Genomic DNA, 17,525 nt, shown 5'->3' with positions numbered 1-17,525 from the left:
CCTGGGGCAGTAAGCAGGTGTGCAGGGCCAGCTGTGGGCATGCGCATCCTGCAGCGCCACGGTCACTCGATGCTGAGGTGGGGTCCCTGGTGGGGGCCCAGCAGCTGTGCCTCTGCAGGCTGGCACCTGTGCTTACAGGGTCACTGTGAGGGCCAGGGGCTAAGGTTTGGGGGTGCAGACAAGTGCTGCCTCACTGGGGGCAGCAGCCTCTCCCTGCTGTGTCTGTGTCAGCCCTGGAGAGGCCTCCCCTCGGTGACCCTCTCCTGGGCCCCCCGCGTGGCCCTGGTGGTCTGCCGCCCTGACTGCCCACGGGCCCTGCTCCCTGTTCGGGAATTGGTGTGGGTGGTAGTGGAGATGCTGCCTCACCGGGGAATCCCGCCCCGGGCGGAGAGCACCGGCGTTCCCGGGTGACTCAGACTGGCAGTGCAGCAGGCACGGTGTTCCCAGGAAGCAGCTCCCCAAACAGGCACGTCCCCGCGGGTGCAGAGCTGTCTGCTCACAGCTGCGGCTCCTCTCTCCAGGAAGGCCGTCTGCCTCGGCCGAGGGAGTACCTCTCAGCTCCTGCCCTGTGCTGGGGGGGTGCGGGGGCTGTACACGCCTGTGTGCCCCGGGCTGTGGATGGGCAGCATTCTGCCGTGCATGGGGCTGGGTGGGGGAGAGCTGGCTGTCCCCAGCCAGGCCTACTGCTCCTTGGCTTCCTGGCATCACCTGGGGGCCCCCGCAAATAGGACCGTCCTGAGAGGGGTGCTGGTGAGGAAGCAGTCCCAGCACGGCCTGCGGGTTGTTTCACTTCTGCCCAGCCATCCCGAGGCAGGTGTTGTCATCAGGCACCCTTGGGAAGACCGTTGGGTGGGAGGGCCGCCCAAGCCATGCTGGGTCAGGACCGGAGTCCTGGGTGGCTTAGGCCAGGGTGCTTGCTCTTTACCGGCATCAGCGTCACCTTCAGGCCCTCTCCTAGCAAAGCGAATGAATGGGGCCACCGTCCAGGGAAGGAGCAGGTCAGGAAGCCTGGCCAGACCGGGGCCGTCCCCGGGCGTGAGCTGCAAGCGGTTATGGGGGACTCGTCCTGCTGGGGGGCAGCTGAAAGCACACGGGGTGAAAGCCGTCCAGGTGGGCTTGCTGGGCCCTTGCGCAGGGACAGTGTCAGAGCAGGTTTGAGGAAATGACTGGCCTCCCTCAGGTGCCCTGCCCGGCCAGCGTCACCGGGCACCAGGCTCTGCCTGCATATGAGGCCGTGTGTGTCCACACGGGTGGGTATGTCTGATGGACACTCAGGTGACCCAGCAAGACCTGGGCTGAGGAAGGCAGCAGATGGGTGGTGCCAGGTACAGTGCTGGGCGTGAAGGGAAGGGCACCCTGAGGAAAGGAGTTAATTCCGTTTAACCTGTGTGGTTAGGAAAGCCAAGGCTTGAGGGGCGAGGGGCCCTGGGAGGAGGAGGAGGGGGGCCCACAGGCAGGCCGAGGGGGTAGAGGAGGTCCAGGGAGGCAGGGTGTGTCCCCACCGCTCCCCCAACCCACACCCAGGGAAGGGGAGGCAGCATGGCCAGGAGTCTGGCCTCTCCACCTGGCTGGAGGATGAGGACGGGATCCACCTTGGGCTTGGGTTCTGGAATCACACACCCCCTGAGGCTCCAGCAGGCTGGGTCTCTGTCCTCTAGAAAGCCCCCGGCTCCCCTCCTCATCCCTGTCCTGCCTCCTGGGCCCTCCTGTGGTGTGTTGGGGCTGGGTGGTCTGGCCTGCTGTGCTTCTCCCGTGACCTCTTGGGTCCCCAAGTATCCCCCGTCCCATGTGGGCACATGCTAGGCCCTCTTCTCTTGTGGAGACTTGGATAAACCGAGGACTCGCTAACCCCCGGGTGCCCAGCCCTAAAGTGAGACCCCTCGGCTCAGGCTCAGGTCTTGCCAACCCAGTGCTTATCTCTTCTTTCTGTTTTTTTCAAACGTGGAGTTGGGATATTTTTTAAATGTCTGGGTACCATTGCACCTGTGCCAGGTGAGAGCCTCATGGCAGCCACAGGCATGGTGGCAGGAATGACAGAAGCAGCGGGGGGCTCACACTGCCATCATGAGGGGCGAGCAGGAGAGCGTCCTCACCCCCACCCCCCCGGGGAGTGGACACGAACCGTCCTGTTCACACACCTGGCTCTGTGGTTTGCCCAAAGCTCACAGTGAGTCAGCATGGGAGCCACAGTGTGAACCAGCCCCCGAGCCTGTCAAGTTCCTGGGAAAGCCGGCCGAGGTGCAGGCTGCGGTGGTGGTGCGCCGCCTCTGGCGGACCGGTCAGAGGGGGTGCGGGCAAGCGACAGGGAGGAGCTCCGAGCAGCGCAGCCCAACGGCACACTCAGTCCTCCTGGAGCTGGACCTGCGCACCAGGTCCCGGGACTTGGAAGTGGACGTGGATGATGGTGTGCAGGCTGCAGGACAAAGTTCTGGTCGCAGAGTGACATCACAGGCACGGAGGAGCCACCGCCAATCCAGGGAACAAGTCTCTGCTGGGGTTGCTTTTCTGAAGAGCTGCCTTGCAAATGCAGAGAAAAAGTGTGAACTGAAGGCACAAAGCAGGACATCTCGGAAGGCATCTGAAAGGACAGCCCCGTGTCCTTCACTAGCACACGTCCTTCTTAGAGTAGTGGTGATGAGTGCTGGGGACGGGACTATATTCCAAGCAGACCTTGTTATAAAACACTTCTGAGCATGATCTCATTTAACTCTTCAGTCAAGATCTATTCTCATTTTGCGATGAGAAGACAAGGCCCAGAGAAGTAAATAACCTGGCCAAGAACACACAGCTGGAGAATGACAAGTCTTGAACTAAGGTTTCAGACTTGCATTTCCTGACTCCAGATCTACTCTGTCAGGTCCCTAGTCAGCGCCCCCTGGATGCTGCTGGGGGCAGCCCTGTCCAGGAGCAGGACAGCAGGGAGCCTCACCCTCCTGAGCCAGAGGTCCAGACCCTGCTGGGCCGAGTATGTGGCTGCCCTGCCCCAGGCCTCCACGGCCCCCACGCCCACGGCACAGAGCAGGGTGCCAGCCTGCAACCTTTCTTGGCAGGATAGTGGGCTTTTGCTCAGCAGTGAGCCTTGTGTCTGAGTGTTCCTGCTTCTATCCCCCTGTCCCTCAGCCACCAGGACTGATTTCCAGAGGATTTCCCGTCTCCAGGCCTTTGCACACGCTGCTCCACAACTCTGCCACATTTTCTCTTCCATGAAGCCTGCTTGATCACTCCCTCACTCCCCCTCTCTCCCATCTTTAAGGCCAGGACGTGGGCAGTCAGGAGATACTTTGTCTAGAGCGGTGGTGTCTTCCATGGCTGGGTCCTTCTATCCATGAGGGTCTCGGGGGAAATGGATCTTCCCTAGGCCCCTGCCTCAGCACCCATCTGGCACATCCTGTTTCACCCCCATGGCATTGTCTGCCCTCTGGGGTGGTTGTCTGCACTTGTTTGCCATTGTTCTGCCTTCCTCTTTGGACTCTGAGCTTCCCAAGGGCAGGGAAGGCTTGTCTTGTTTCGCTCCTGAGTTCTGGGGCTTGGACAGTGCCTGGCGCTCAGGTGTATATCCACCATTGATTGCTTAGCGATTGAATGAATGGCATTTAGGCATTTCAGCCCATCTGCAGGGGGCTGGGCCCATAAGCTAGGGACAGATCGGGAGGCCGGGCCCCTGGGTCCCAGCCAGGAGTTGCTGGGGGCAGGTCCAGGCCTCAGCAAACATCCAGACAAGATGTTGAAACAACCGCCCACGGAGCCGGCAGACACAAAGCGCCCCACGGGAAGCAGACAGCCAACGTCGGGCCGAGGCGTGGAGGGAGGAGCGGCAGAGCCCTGGGGACACCCTCCGCTTTGTGCTGGGACAGGGGTTATAAATAGGAAATGAGTATCTCTGGCAGCAGCATCCTCTCTGGGGCAAAGTATTACGGCCCCCAAATCTGGGCTTTCAGATGCTCAGCCCTGTAGCCTCCCTGCAGGGGCTCGGGGTCCGGAAGTGGGATGGTCTCTGGCTGTGACCCAAGGACATTATGGGACTTGCGAAGATAATGGGCGCTTGGCACTAATTTTGCCTAATTATGCCTCCTCGCCTGCGCCTTTTATTTACTTATGGTTGTTCGTTTATCCTTTCTTCGGCTCATCCTCCCTCCTTCGGAGAAAGCCCTGGGGTCTGCGGCGGGGCGGGGCGGGGTGGGGCGCGGCTGGGGGTGGGGGTGAGGGGCTCTCGCCCCGCCCCGAGCCCGCGCGGTCACACCCCCTGCAGGCGCGCCGCGGCGGCCGGGCTCGCGGGGGACGGGCCTCGCCGAAGGCTCTCCCGGCAGCCGGGCTCGGACGCCGGCCCGGACATGAGCGGCCCTGAGGCCAGAGGGGGCGCGGGGGCCTACCCTGCAGCTCCGTGACAGAGGGCGACCCCCCCACCCCGCGGGGGGCTGCCTCGACTGGCCGCAAGGGGCCACCCCCGGGCCCCCGTCTCTCCTGCTTTCTGGGAGCATCTTCGGCGGGGGGGGCGACAGCCACCTGGACCCCTTGTGGAGCGCGGGTCGCATCTGCAGGCGGCCACCATGGTGCAAAATGTAATTCTAGTGTTTTTCCGCAGACGGCTCAGCCAAAGACCTGCCGTGGAGGAACTGGAGAGAAGAAATATCTTGAAACGTGAGTAACTGGTGACTCCCCAGTAGGTGGGCAACAGGTCTCCGGCAGCTGGCTCTGCCGGCTAGACTCTCCCTGTCCCACTAAGTCCAGCAGCTGGGAGCAAGCGCCGAAAGGGAAGCTGATACCCAGTAATAGACCCCATGTAAAAGTTAAAAGCTCTCCTTCCAGCGTGAAGATGTCTCTGTTCCCAGGGTTATTGAATGGCGCAGCCCTGGAGCCCCAGGAAGATGCGCCGGGTTTCAGGCAGGTTTTCTTGGCCACCACAATGGGGCTTCCTGGTGGCACGGATGCCACAGGGACGGTGTGGACAGTGTCGTAAATCCCGCAAGACAAGGACAGGCCCCTTGGTGGTTACCCCCGGGGGCAAGGAAGCAGAGAGCAGGCCCCTCGCCTTCCCGCGCCCCTCGGGTTCCCCCCGGTGGGGGTTGGTGGCCGGTGCGGCCGTCGGCGTCCGGGAGAGCCTGCCCAGGGCGGGGAACGCTGCTCCACCTCGTGGCAGGCACACGACTCGGCAAACACGCTCTGCAAAGTGTTTCTCGGGGAGCTCCTCAGTCTTCCAAACATTTTCTGCATAAAGTGTCTTTAGGGCTGGGACTTTTGAGGTGTTTTTATTTTTTCCCCTCTTTATGTGATGAACACTGCAGCCGTTCTCTGAGTTTGGTTAATTCCGTGAACATCTTTTTACAGTCACAACAGAGCCAGGCTGACTTTGTGTCAGAAGCCAGTGTCAGAGCCTCTTGCTGGCCTGGGTGCTGGGTCCCGACTGAGTCCTGTCCCCTTCCTTTGCCTACAATCTCCCTCCCGCATGGACTGTTGGACATACTTTACCCTGAGATTGAAAATTACCCATTTCATGTTTTAAATTTAAGATATGGCAACTGCTTTTCTGTGCTTGTGAATGAGGCTGCACCTGAGGATTAAAAGAAAGACTTGTCCTAGGTAACATGCTTATTCCAGTAGGCAGATAGAAAGGTCAAGCTATCTCAGTTACCAATTATCTGAATTAAAAAAAATTAGGTCTCTTACTTATAAAGCTTCTGAGTCACAGATGCCCGAGAGTAGTTGTCCTGGACTTGGAGGGGCAATTTCAGGGTCTGTGCCCGTGGGGGTTCTCCTGGGAACCTGTCTCCTGTCAATAGTGACCTTCCTGTGGTTGTGGATGGCCGGGTCCTCTGTCCAGCAAGTGCTTCTAGTTGTGTCAGTCTTTGCAAATAAATGTCAAAGCCTTAAAAATAGAGCTGGTGCTTGGTGAATGGAGATGGCGAGTGAGGAAGTGGAATTGTCTGCACTCACCTTCAGTGTGCAAAAGGGAAAAACAGGTTTGCTCTGCTGTGGCCCATAGCAGCCCCTTCCTCGCCCTTGAACCCCTCAGGGCATGCGGCTAGCTCAGGAGCTTCTCAAGGGCCCCCAGTGGGAAGAACCTGGAATTTCACTGCTAGGTTGTGGTGGGTGTCTGTTTTTTGTTCTGTGCAGATGAGAATCGGGTACCACATGTGGTCCCAGGGCAAAACACTTACAGGCCCTTGACACACTCCGACCATACTGCATCTTCTACGTAATCAGCTCTTAAAATATCATACTGTGCACTCCCCTTTCAAATGGAGAACTCCTGATTGCGACCCTGCCTCAGGGACACTCAGAACTCGGTGTGTGTGTCATGGACATAGGGGCCCCCTGACATAGGATGATTCTGAAACTGATAGTTCCGTGTCAGGACTGCTGTGTGCCAGGCATTATCCTCAGCATTGCTTATGTTCCCTCATTTAATCATTACATCAAGTTGTGAGGGTTGCACTGCTGTCCTCATTTCTCTGGTGAGGAAGCTAAGACCTGGGGAAGTAATGTGACTTTTTAACATGAGTATTGGTAAGGGAAGGCGCTCAAGCTCTCATGCATCTCCAACATCCATATTCTAACCACTGGATTGGAAGCAATAACACATCTCTGACTGTTACCACTCGTGTATGACTGTTCAAGCTACTGCTGTTTTCAGAAATCTGGGTGTGAAGGCTCTGGTCATGAATCCCTTGTTTTGTATAAGGCACAGGGTTTTCTGGGTCTGGAAGTAAGAGATCCACAAATCCATCACTAAGTGGAGCTCAGGGAGCCTGTGGGCTACCTTATCAGGAAGGACTTCTTAGAGTTGGTGCCCAACTGCACCTGGCCCAGAGAAGGACCCTGCCAGGTACTTTCACAGATCAGCTCTCAAAGCAACTGTCGTGCTCATATGACCTTGGTCATGATGCTGACGCTGTTTATGATTAGAAAAAAGATCTGATTTTGTCTCAGTGTTGTCACGTGGAAGCTGCACTTGGGAATTTGTCTGTGGCCTATTTTTAAGAAATTTGAACAATTTGTTTCACATCATCACCAAATCCTCCATGGTTGTTGGCCTTATATGTTTCTTCCACCAACTTTTTCTGATTGTATCATCAGTTTTCTGATTAGAGCTGATGACAGTGGTCTCTTCTGGTTTATCACTTGGATTAAGAACCAAGAACCCAACAGGGTTCATTTCCTATTCTAAAACACTCAAACGTGAGACGGATCTTCCTTAAAAAAATTACTGAATGACTAGTAATTAGACACCCATGTACCCAATCCCCCCAAATGCACAGTGATATTTGAAAATTAACAGTAGATAATGATAATGTGAAATTATGTTAACTCAAGTAGCAAGGTTTCCCCTTCTCGAACCCGGTAGTAGTGTTTCTACGAGTGCTGATGCATGAGGTCCCTTTCCTGGACTGGAATTCTGTTCCAGTCAGGGCCGGAGGCTTTATTTAGCAGCAGGGAGCACCGAAAATAGGGTGTCTGTCATCTTGTATCCCAGGGCCAGGCACACACTTCACACCACATCTCAGCATTCTGTGCTATTTTTAGCCCCGATTGCAGGTATGAGCACTCAGACGTTCAGAGTCACAACTCATCAAGCAAAGCCGGTTTCAGGGAGGGACCCAGGCCCTTTTAAAAGGCACATCATGTCAGTGTCCTCGCTTCAGCAGTGGAGAGTCAGCCGGGTTCATGGGTATGTCTGGATTTGAAATACACCCTGGAAATACAAATTGCAGGCAAGCATATGTTGTCCACAATCTGAAGCGGTATTCCTGATCTTACGTTGGCTTGAAGTACATGTACCTATTAAATGGAATGTAAAAAAACAGTGATACTTGCGTGTGTGTGTGTGTGTGTGTGTGTGTGTACTTGTCCTACTAAAAGTATTTTTGTTTGCCATCTGTGTTCCTAGATGTAAATATACAGATAGAGATATTTGACTAGGGAGGAGAACCTGCTGTTTCTCCGGCAAATGCATGCAAAGCAGCAGTGTATGTGGGCACCCTGACAGGGAGGGCCAAGGAGAACCCGGCTGGGTGTTGGCAAACTTCTCTTTGTACAAGTGTTTCTGGGTGACAGTAAGACCCTGACCTCCTGAGCAGTGGCTGGCAAAGCAGAGACAGACAGACTTGGATGTGGAAAAAGTGTCACCTACAAGGTGCCCTTGATCGTTCCATCAGCTGCCAGAAATGGGGGAGGGCTTGAGTACATTTCCCTGCCAAGGACGGGAGAGCCGGAACCTGCTTCTTTTCTTTGTTTTTTTTTTTTGTTTCACCCTTTCACAGAAAGGAATGATCAGACAGAGCAGGAAGAAAGGAGAGAAATCAAGCAAAGACTGACAAGAAAGGTATGATAACTTAAGCATCTTATTTCTTGAGTATTAAAGGGGGGCTGGAGGACAGTTGCCTCTGTAGCAATTCGGTGGCGCAAGACGTGGCTCAGTGATGCTAGGCGACAGAGCCCTCGCCAGGTGCTCAGAAAGAGGTGCCTCGCTGCGTGCCTTGTGCAGCTCCGACACGCCTGTGGATGAGATCGTTGCCTGCAGGAGCAGCTTGGCCTTTCCTCAGTTTGCCCAGAAGCTCGTGATCACAGAAAACTTTATTACCCTTAGGAGTTTGTATCTGCAACTCAGACAGTTAGAATTAGTTGGCCAGTGTAGAGAGCAACTCTGTAAACTTTGCCAGCCCTGACCATCTCTGAAGTCATGCACTCTGGTGTTCCCCTTTCTTCACTGTTTCAACAATAATTAAATTTTGTCCTGCTTGAAGACATAGTGTATCCTTCCTTAGTGTGACGTATGAGTACTAGTAGTAGTTGGCATTTTAACTATCAATAACTTAAAAAAAGAGAAATCAAGTAAAGTGAGAGTTTTGTCTAGTGAGAGTTGACAAGCAGCTGCTGCTGTAAAACGTGCACAAGCCTGTGCTCTGTGTGGGGCGCTGGTAGGCTCAGCATGGGGAGCCCTTGTGGTGAAACGTGGAAGGAGAGGGGTATGATTTAACAGTGTATAATTAAGCCCTTCACATTATAAATTGTTTACATTGGAGTTATATTTCCCAGTTTCAGGGTTTTATGTTTTGTTGTAGAAATGTGCTGTTTGTTCCAAGTGCTTTAAGAAAACTGGTTTGGTGTGTGGATACCTAACTATGGTGATCTTTTATTTTAGCTTAATCAGAGACCCACAGTTGATGAACTAAGAGATAGAAAAATCCTGATACGATTCAGTGATTACGTAGAAGTGGCGAAAGCTCAGGACTATGACAGACGGGCAGACAAACCGTGGACAAGACTCTCAGCAGCAGATAAGGTACAGAACAGATCCGTCTCTGGGGCTTGGGGTAGAACATGTAATAAGGTCAAATTCTTAGCGAGTGGGCACCATCAGCTTTTGAAACTAAGGCTGTGTCTTGACCAGAGGTTGTCTTCACAAACGTAACTCAGGGTTGGGGCTGTGTTTCTAATGAGGGGACAGTTTTGGTCCCAGGGACACTTGGCAATGTTTGGAGGTATCTGTGGTTGTCACGAATGGAGGGTGTCATTGGTTCCTAGTGCATGGAGCACACAATGCATAGGACGGCCCCTCAGCAGAGAATGACCCAATCCCAAATGTCAAGTATGTGGAGGCTGAGAAATTCTGTCTGGATGTATATCAAAAGTAGGCAGGCTGGCAAAAAGGAGATAGATGACATAGGTTGAAACAGAATCAGTCACAGTAGGGGCACAGAGGAGGGGAGGAGATCGCAGGGCTTCAGGAGAGTCGCCGCCGTGCAGAGCGGCCCTGCGTGCCGTCCCGCCCTGGCTCAGTGGGAGCCATCTGGGGACCTGCTGAGCAGCCTGACCTGAATGGTCTGTGAGGCAGGGAGAGAGCTTGGGAGGCAGCAGATCCCAGGGGCTAGGGGGCGATGCTGGGGAGTTCATGTTTACTGCACCCATACTGTGCCGTGTACTGAACCCAGTCTGTGGTTTCCTGTAACCCCAAAAAAGTCCTGCTGGGCGACTGCTGATATGATCCCTGTAGAGGTGCTGCTAGAAGGCCCGGGAGGGTGCGTTCCTGTCTGCGGGCCATGTCTGATGCCGTCTCGCTCCCCCTGGCCTTGGAGGGCTTACCTGAGAGAAGTACCCAGGGGCAGTGGGTCTTGGGGGGCTGGAGGAGGCTGATGCATGCCTCAGCCATTGTAAGGACAGTGTTATTTCTCACACGACACAAAACATAACCATATGCTGTAGTTAGGATGACTTCTTTCTAGCTCTCTGATGGCGAAATTCCAAGTGAGCTCACCAAGAGCTGGACTTGACTCATTGTTTTGACAGTCTTGCCTTAGAAACACCGTAAGCATGTGCCTGGTTTCCTCTGTGATCCGTCGCGGGGGTCACCTCCCTCCTGCACGGCAGGCAAGCAAGTCCACTTCACAGCTCCAGGATACCAGGCGTGTGCCGGCTTCATAGGAACGTAAGGGTCTAGATGCTAAATGCACCGAAGTTTATATATATATATATATGTTACAAAATTACCAAAGTCAGCCAAGTATTAGGAATGGTTGCTGATCCATAAGCATGATACTAATTTCCTATGTTAACTTTTTAATGTCCCATTTTTAAATTCCAGGCTGCAATTCGTAAAGAACTGAATGAATACAAAAGTAATGAGATGGAGGTACATGCTTCCAGCAAGCATTTGACGAGGTCAGATTTCTATTTGTGTGAAATTTCATGGTACTTAAAAAGATGGTATTTATTTTAAAAGGAAAGGCAAATGCCACAAAGAACTGTGTATCCAGGTAAACAAATTCAGTATTCTGCTGAGGACTGTACTAACACACCGAATGCACCTCAATTAAAAGTGCTGTTTGCCCCTGAGGCGTCTATAGGGCTTGGTGAAAGGTGACTGCAGAACAGTATTACATAGTCATTGGTTTATTTAGGTCGTTATGCATTGAAGAAAATTAGTCTCACAGCAGTGGAAGTCATTTACCTATCTATTTAATTCCTCTGAGAGCCGGAATTCTCCCAGCGTGGAGCTCCCGTTCATTTACACTTACAGCAGCGCTGTGACATTACACTCTCCACCCCTCCATGCACTATCCCCTATCAAGTTTACACTCACATCTTTCACACACGCCAGGGCTCTCCCAAAGCTCAAAGAGCACTTGTTTCCTCAGCAGACATTCCAGTACCGACTCTGTGCTGGGTGCTGTCCTAGGTGCTGAGCGTGCAGTTGTGAGATGAAGCCTGTTCCTGGCCTTATGGAGCCTGTAGTCCTGCAGCAGTAGGTGGCTGACTCGTCCACAAGCACAGCTTGTCTCATGGAGGCACATGTCTCCAGAGGACATGGCATTCCTCCTGACGGTCAGGTGGGGAGAGACTTGCTTCTCCCCCACCATTTGGCTGCACATTCTCTCAGCATGCCCCTGCTATCTACACCCATGATGAATAGTCACTGTTTGACGTCCCCATGAACCTTCAGTCCCAGGGGGTTGACCTGGTGTGGGCAACAAGCCTCCAGCAGTAGCAAGGCTTTGTCCCTCCTCCCTGGGGTAAAGACGCTCAAGCCCCAGATACAATGAGAAAGGAAATCTTGAACACACATACTGCCTTAAACTAAAATAATGGATTCCTTTCCTTTCTATTTATCACAAAGTAGCCACTGCAATTGTTATTGTATAGGGCACTATACAAAGCCACTTACTCTGTATAGTCAATGTGGCCATGGAACAGAAACCAGGTGTGACGGAATTCCATTCTACTTGGGCTTTAGGGTGAGTATGCCAAGGGAGGAGGAGGTTGGAAGGGCAGGAAAAACGATGCAAGTAAATAGTTCATTTAAGGATGCTGAAGATTGCTCCCCATGACTGGCATACATTTGGGCAGGAACAGACCACCTTATTTTTAGTTGTTTAAAACACTAAGAAATGTTAAGGAAATAAACATTTTCCAATAAAACACCCAGTTATTTTTAATGTTCACCCCATTTAAAAGAAAAAGGATGTATTTACTGCATATTCTATGTATGGTAATGCCAAATATTTAACACATTTTGTCATTATACATTAAAACAGATGTTTACAAAAATACGTAACTTAACTCTCACAAGTCCGTGATAGCTTTCTTAGGTGACAGGTTTTTAACAGCAGGCCCAAAACTTGGATATTAGGAAATAATTATAAGATTTTATACCACCACATTTAAGCAGTTAATGTAAATTTTTAAAAGTCAGAACAATATTTTTAATCATGAATATTTCTTAAATGTTTTATGCTATCAAAAGCACACTACCAACTCAACCAAAAAAAGCAAAACCATGACTTTACTATAATCTCCAATAATTCATCAGTCAATTCACTGCTTCCACTGGTGTAACAAAGCCCTGGCCTGTCAGTGTGCAGCACAGGCTCATCAGCAGCTTTCAAACCAAGCTTTAGACGGTCTTAAGGATTTTGCATCTAATCCTGCTGGGTACAAGAGGGGCCTGAGTTGGGAACCGCTGGCACCCCACACTGCTTTAACCAGAGTAGGTGCATTGCATGTTGGACTTTTGAGACACCTTTAACAGCAACAGATTTATTCATGGAAAGTTTTGGCTATTTGAATTTAGAAATGTATGACCTGAAATTGTCTTTTGTAATTTCCAGATTCCATAGGCCATAGAGATTTTCTTCTGAGAAGAATTTGTGTTTAATTTTTGATACCAACACTGAACATTCACCAGGGACCTTTTCCTGAAGTTCAGCTCCAGACTACCTGCTGTGTTTGTGAGAGGAGCAGGGTCACGCACACAGGTGAAATCTTGGCCGCGCTTATACCTGTAAGAGGATAAACCAGAGGACACAGTTCACTTGTTGGTGTCTGAGGAGTGTGGACTGTTAGGGTCAGTTAAGACCCAAAGTAACTCTACCAGAAGAAAACTTGTTTGCCTTTCAACCTTGTTCTGCGGTTGTGCAGTGCAGTGGACGGGTGACGTGCATGTGCGGTTCACCAGTTCAGGGCCTCCAACTTGAGGGATCTGTGGTACAGTGCCATTCAGTACTATGTTGGAAAGACATTTTTATTCTGATCACAGTTAATTTGAGAACTCTTTATGTTCATGTTATACAAAATGATTTACTGTATGATACTTTTTTTTCCTTTTTATATAATGTCTAACAAAAAATACAGCTGCAACATTTTGATTCCTGTTAATTTTGTTCTTTAATTAAATGACTACTTAATGCAGGAAATTAACTTGGGCTTTACATTTCTTTGGGTTGGGATGAGAAATTTGTTAGAACAGGGATCTGTGAAACGAAACAAACTTTTTGTTACTTTGAGCCGTCAGGATTCAAACACATAAAAGAGAATTCCAACTTTTTGTGTTTTGTTTTGTAAATTCTGTTAGTGTATGTGGTTTGTACCTTGGAAAATCAAATATTTTCCAGGTCAATTCAAGTTTATATATCATTGAGTAATGAACCTAGAAATAAGTAGTAACATGTTGAAAAATTCCACGATGAAAATTATGCCCTCTTGTAAGTTCACATTGCAAACTGTATTAAACTGTAGGAAACAAAGGTTTAGATGGTATAGAGATTATAAAGAGGGTATCTACCCCAGCACAAAGATAAAAAGTGATCTTGGCACAAAGGAGGGAACTAGGGAACATGTACTTTTAACTTAACAGGTATTTTTACTTGGCCTTTGAATGAGTGTCCTACAAAGACAAGCCGTCCCTCCACCCATGAAGGTGGTGGGGCCGAAAGCATAGTGGCTGGCGCACGGCTTGAGGTGCTTGCAGAGCCTGTGCACGAACCCAGTTCTGTGCTGTCCAGTAAGGCATTTCCTTTATAGAAAGCTCTGCTCTCCCTCTCCCCCTCCCTCCCTCCCGTAACACTGCTGTAATTTCTAAAGGAGATAATGTAGCCGAGTGCTGGCACAGCACGGGTCACATTCTAAGCTGCTGGTATGGTTGCCAGGTGGCACCTGGAGCAAGTGCATGTCCCCTGTGACTTCTTACCACACATGCTACCTCAGTGCTTTCCACGACCTTTCCTGTTCTACTTTGACGGCAGTGGGTCAAGGGCCCACGGAAACTGTACAGCCCTTGTGGTACCACTTCGTCCTAATGACTTGTGATCCTAGATGCCAGCAAACCTCCCATTAGTTGAATTAAAGTCTTTTATAAGAAATCACTGTTATGGTAGAAAAATTTTAGCTCTACTTCTTATCCTGCTATGTAACCTTCTATGAATTGCTTGACTTCTCTGAGTCTCAATATCTCTATGAAATGAGAAAATACCTAAATCTCTTCTGACTAGAAGCCAGCTCAATTTTATAAGCAGTGTGTATGTATATATAATGTATTTAATATGTATCTATATATGTTTTATTCTTAACCATTATTTGTGGCCAACCTCCAAAAAACTTTAATCATTTTAAAATATTACTCAGAACCCAGATTATATAAAACTAAGATTTTGATCTTCTTCACATAGAAATAGCCATATATGTACTATGAGAATGAAGAATGGAAAAAGGTGCTTCTGTTCCAAAAGTCATCCTGGGTCTCCAAGCAAGAAGGATCAGTACTGCTCAGATACCCAAACTGCACCTACGGTTAAGAGATAACATGGTAGATGGGACAAATGTTCAGGTGTTCTGACCGAGTGAAGTCCCATAACTAATGGATAAATAAAATTAAAAACTAAGTACAGGATACCTAAAGGAGTTTACTCTGGTCCAGACTCAAGGGTCCTAAGCTACCATAAAACCAGAAGATATGTTCACTGCAATAAAAAATTTTAGCAACATCATCTACATTCTACATTGTATATTTATTAATCATAAACTAGCACTCCAAATTGTATTCCCGTGTTTCATGTTATCAGGTATTACCACAGAGGTTAAAAGATAAACTAACACTATGAATCAAGTATATTTACTGTGCACCTACTAAGTACATGTAATCCTGCACTAAGCAAGTATATGATATGGCATCTCAAATCTCGCTCATCCTAGTTAGCTGGAAAACAAAACTAAACATAAATTCATAAATTAAATGGCACTGGTAGTATACATGCATATAAATGTGAAGAGAAAGTTTATATATGTAAGAGCCTGAAGACTTAGAAAAAGTAATTTCTGCCTTATTCAATAACAGATACAGTTCTAAGTTATAATTCTTCATTACTAATAAGTAGTAGTCATTGAGGTTTTTATGCCTTGACTTTGTTCTCATTTTCACAAAGTAAAATATGCCTATTAAAGTAACAATGAGTATTAAGTCATTAAAAGAAATTGTTTTTAAGGAGTTTAAAAGATTTTAAAGACTTGGTAATTTTGTGAGAGGAAATTAAATCACTTCTTGAAGCATCAAGTTTTAAGCCAATCTTTTTAGGGGAAATAATACATTGTATGTCTTTGTACAAAGTACATTTAAAAAAATTGAAAGGGACTTTGAAATTACATGACTAATTATTTGGACAACTGAAATAGATTAAAAAACACGCCTAACATTAAGAGGTATACCTTGTGGAAATATATGGTAATTACAAGTCTAATTTTTTTCTAGTATATATTGGAGGTGAAAGTCAAAGTTTTAACTATGTATCCACAGTTCTTCAATAGCAAATCCAAGTCCAAAAATGAAAAATTGTAATTATACTGTTAAAATTATTAGTCTTACCTGCTTCCAATACCCATTTACCCAGCTCTTTACCCAAGATTTTTTTTCAGTTTTTTGTATGAAACATCTCAGAAGATGCTCATAAGCAACTGAAAATACTAAAAGTCAAACTTAACATATGAAAATACTTTTAAACAATGAATTACTACAGATTGTATTTGTTTACTTTTATATAAATTTATTGATAATGACACTATTCGGAACATCTCTCTCATTCACATTTAGAGTTTGTTAGAATGAACAATGGAAAATGAAAAAGCTATCAATTCCATAGTTCTATGAAAACTGAATGGCATTTTATGCTTAGAGTAATATGACTGAAGTCTTTAATCTCAACTATAAATCTTGAAGAATGTGAACAGAACATGCTAAAAACTGCATTTTCTTGACAAGCAATGGTAGGGATATGGTATATATGCTAATTTTTAAAGTTGAAAACACACTATTATATATTATATATGTGTCATTACTTTCTAAATGCAGTGTGTTCTCTTTTCAAAGATACATGCACTGCAAATGTTACAACCCAGGTGTGTGCCCCCAGTGAGTGGTATCCAGCACCCAGTCCATACCATTTTCCATCCAGACAACTTCCCGGTTATGGTGAGGACTCCAGCGTGGTACAGAGCCTCAGGAACCACCTAACATCTTGCTCCGACTTTTACATTCCAAGTTAGATTTGTTTACTACCATTCTTTCTGGGTATGTTATTTTACTTATGATTCCTTTCATGTCTACTCACTTCAACTTCTAATTTGATCTGTTGAGGAGCTTAGAAATAAGCATGAATTCATGTAGAGGGGTTGTCTGACTGGGTTAATTGTTAACAGATGATGATAGAATGGCTGAAGAACTACCTCCAGCAACTGTGAGGCCCTGAGGTCAGAGGTGGCAGAATTCATAGGTTGCCAATTTAATGTGGAATTAAATATCAGATGAAAACCACATGGCCTACTACTATACAAAGGGTCTGCTGGGCATCTGTGGTATTAGGATTTGGTGGCATAATAGGTCTCTTTAGTAATGTCTGTAGAGTTTAGTATTTTTCTGTTTGGCTATACTAATGCTGCAAAAATTTTTTTCTCTCCCCTGTCCTTTTCCATGGGTTCTTCTGGAACTGATAACACCACTTTACAGCTCAATTTGGTTGAGGAAGTGTGGTAAACCTACACCAACCTGTTGTTAAGTTGTGATCCAGGTAAGAAATATGCCATTAGCATGAGAATCATTTACCTTTAGTACGTCTGCAATAGTAAAATTAAGTTTTGGCTGTATTAGATAACATAATCATTAGCCTCTGCTAATGCAGAATTGATTGAAATTGCTATTTCTGTTGAAGAGTAAGAGAAATTGAGGAATAAACTTCATATAATAAAGAACAGAGAAATCTTTTAAAAATTTCCTTCTAAATTAGGGGTCTTACAAACTATAGCCCACAGATCAAATCTGGCCCACCTTTATTTTTTTATAGTCTGCAACCTAAGAATAGTTCTTACAATTTTAAATGGTTACATTTGACATACTTATTGAAGTACCTGTAGGATATCCTCAAACTTACCTTTTGGCCCAAAAAGCCTAAAACATTTACTAGACCGTTTAAGACTGCCAACTCTAATCTTTTTTAAGTTTAAATAACTATGCATTTTATAACAGAAATGTTAAAAATGAATTACACAAAACAGCTATATTTCATTACTAAATAAGCTTAAATTTTTTATCAAATCTTGTTATAAATTTCAATACTTGTTATAAACAGTAATTTGACTTGCATAAAATGCACATCTGATTAGGTAAATAATAAAAGCCCTATTGCTTAAAGACAAGTATTTCATTATTGTGACAACCCACTGCTCCAACTTCCTTTTATTTAAAATTATTACTATCAAAGCATAAACCA

At 47.6% G+C, this 17,525-nt stretch overlaps 2 protein-coding genes across 4 annotated transcripts in view; one reads left to right on the top strand and one right to left on the bottom strand.

The window, feature by feature from the left end:
• PHACTR3 (phosphatase and actin regulator 3) overlaps window positions 1-12,742 on the top strand; it is a 201,721-nt gene extending 188,979 nt beyond the window's left edge. For all 3 annotated transcript variants that reach the window (XM_073236391.1, XM_037006393.2, XM_073236392.1), the window contains exons 9-13: window positions 4,583-4,638; window positions 8,259-8,320; window positions 9,140-9,280; window positions 10,580-10,656; window positions 12,603-12,742. In XM_073236391.1, the coding sequence (XP_073092492.1) occupies window positions 4,583-4,638; window positions 8,259-8,320; window positions 9,140-9,280; window positions 10,580-10,656; window positions 12,603-12,618 (352 nt within the window). In that variant the 3' untranslated portion in view covers window positions 12,619-12,742. The remainder of the gene's footprint in view (window positions 1-4,582; window positions 4,639-8,258; window positions 8,321-9,139; window positions 9,281-10,579; window positions 10,657-12,602) is intronic.
• The window catches only part of SYCP2 (synaptonemal complex protein 2), a 95,641-nt gene continuing 90,728 nt past the window's right edge, over window positions 12,613-17,525 (bottom strand). The window contains exon 43 of the mRNA XM_037006378.2: window positions 12,613-12,773. Coding sequence (XP_036862273.2) covers window positions 12,768-12,773 — 6 coding nt within the window. The 3' untranslated portion in view covers window positions 12,613-12,767. The remainder of the gene's footprint in view (window positions 12,774-17,525) is intronic.

This window comes from Manis javanica, chromosome 5, assembly GCF_040802235.1.
Source record: "Manis javanica isolate MJ-LG chromosome 5, MJ_LKY, whole genome shotgun sequence".
NCBI lineage: Eukaryota > Metazoa > Chordata > Mammalia > Pholidota > Manidae > Manis > Manis javanica.
This window is presented reverse-complemented; position numbering and strand designations above follow the sequence as displayed.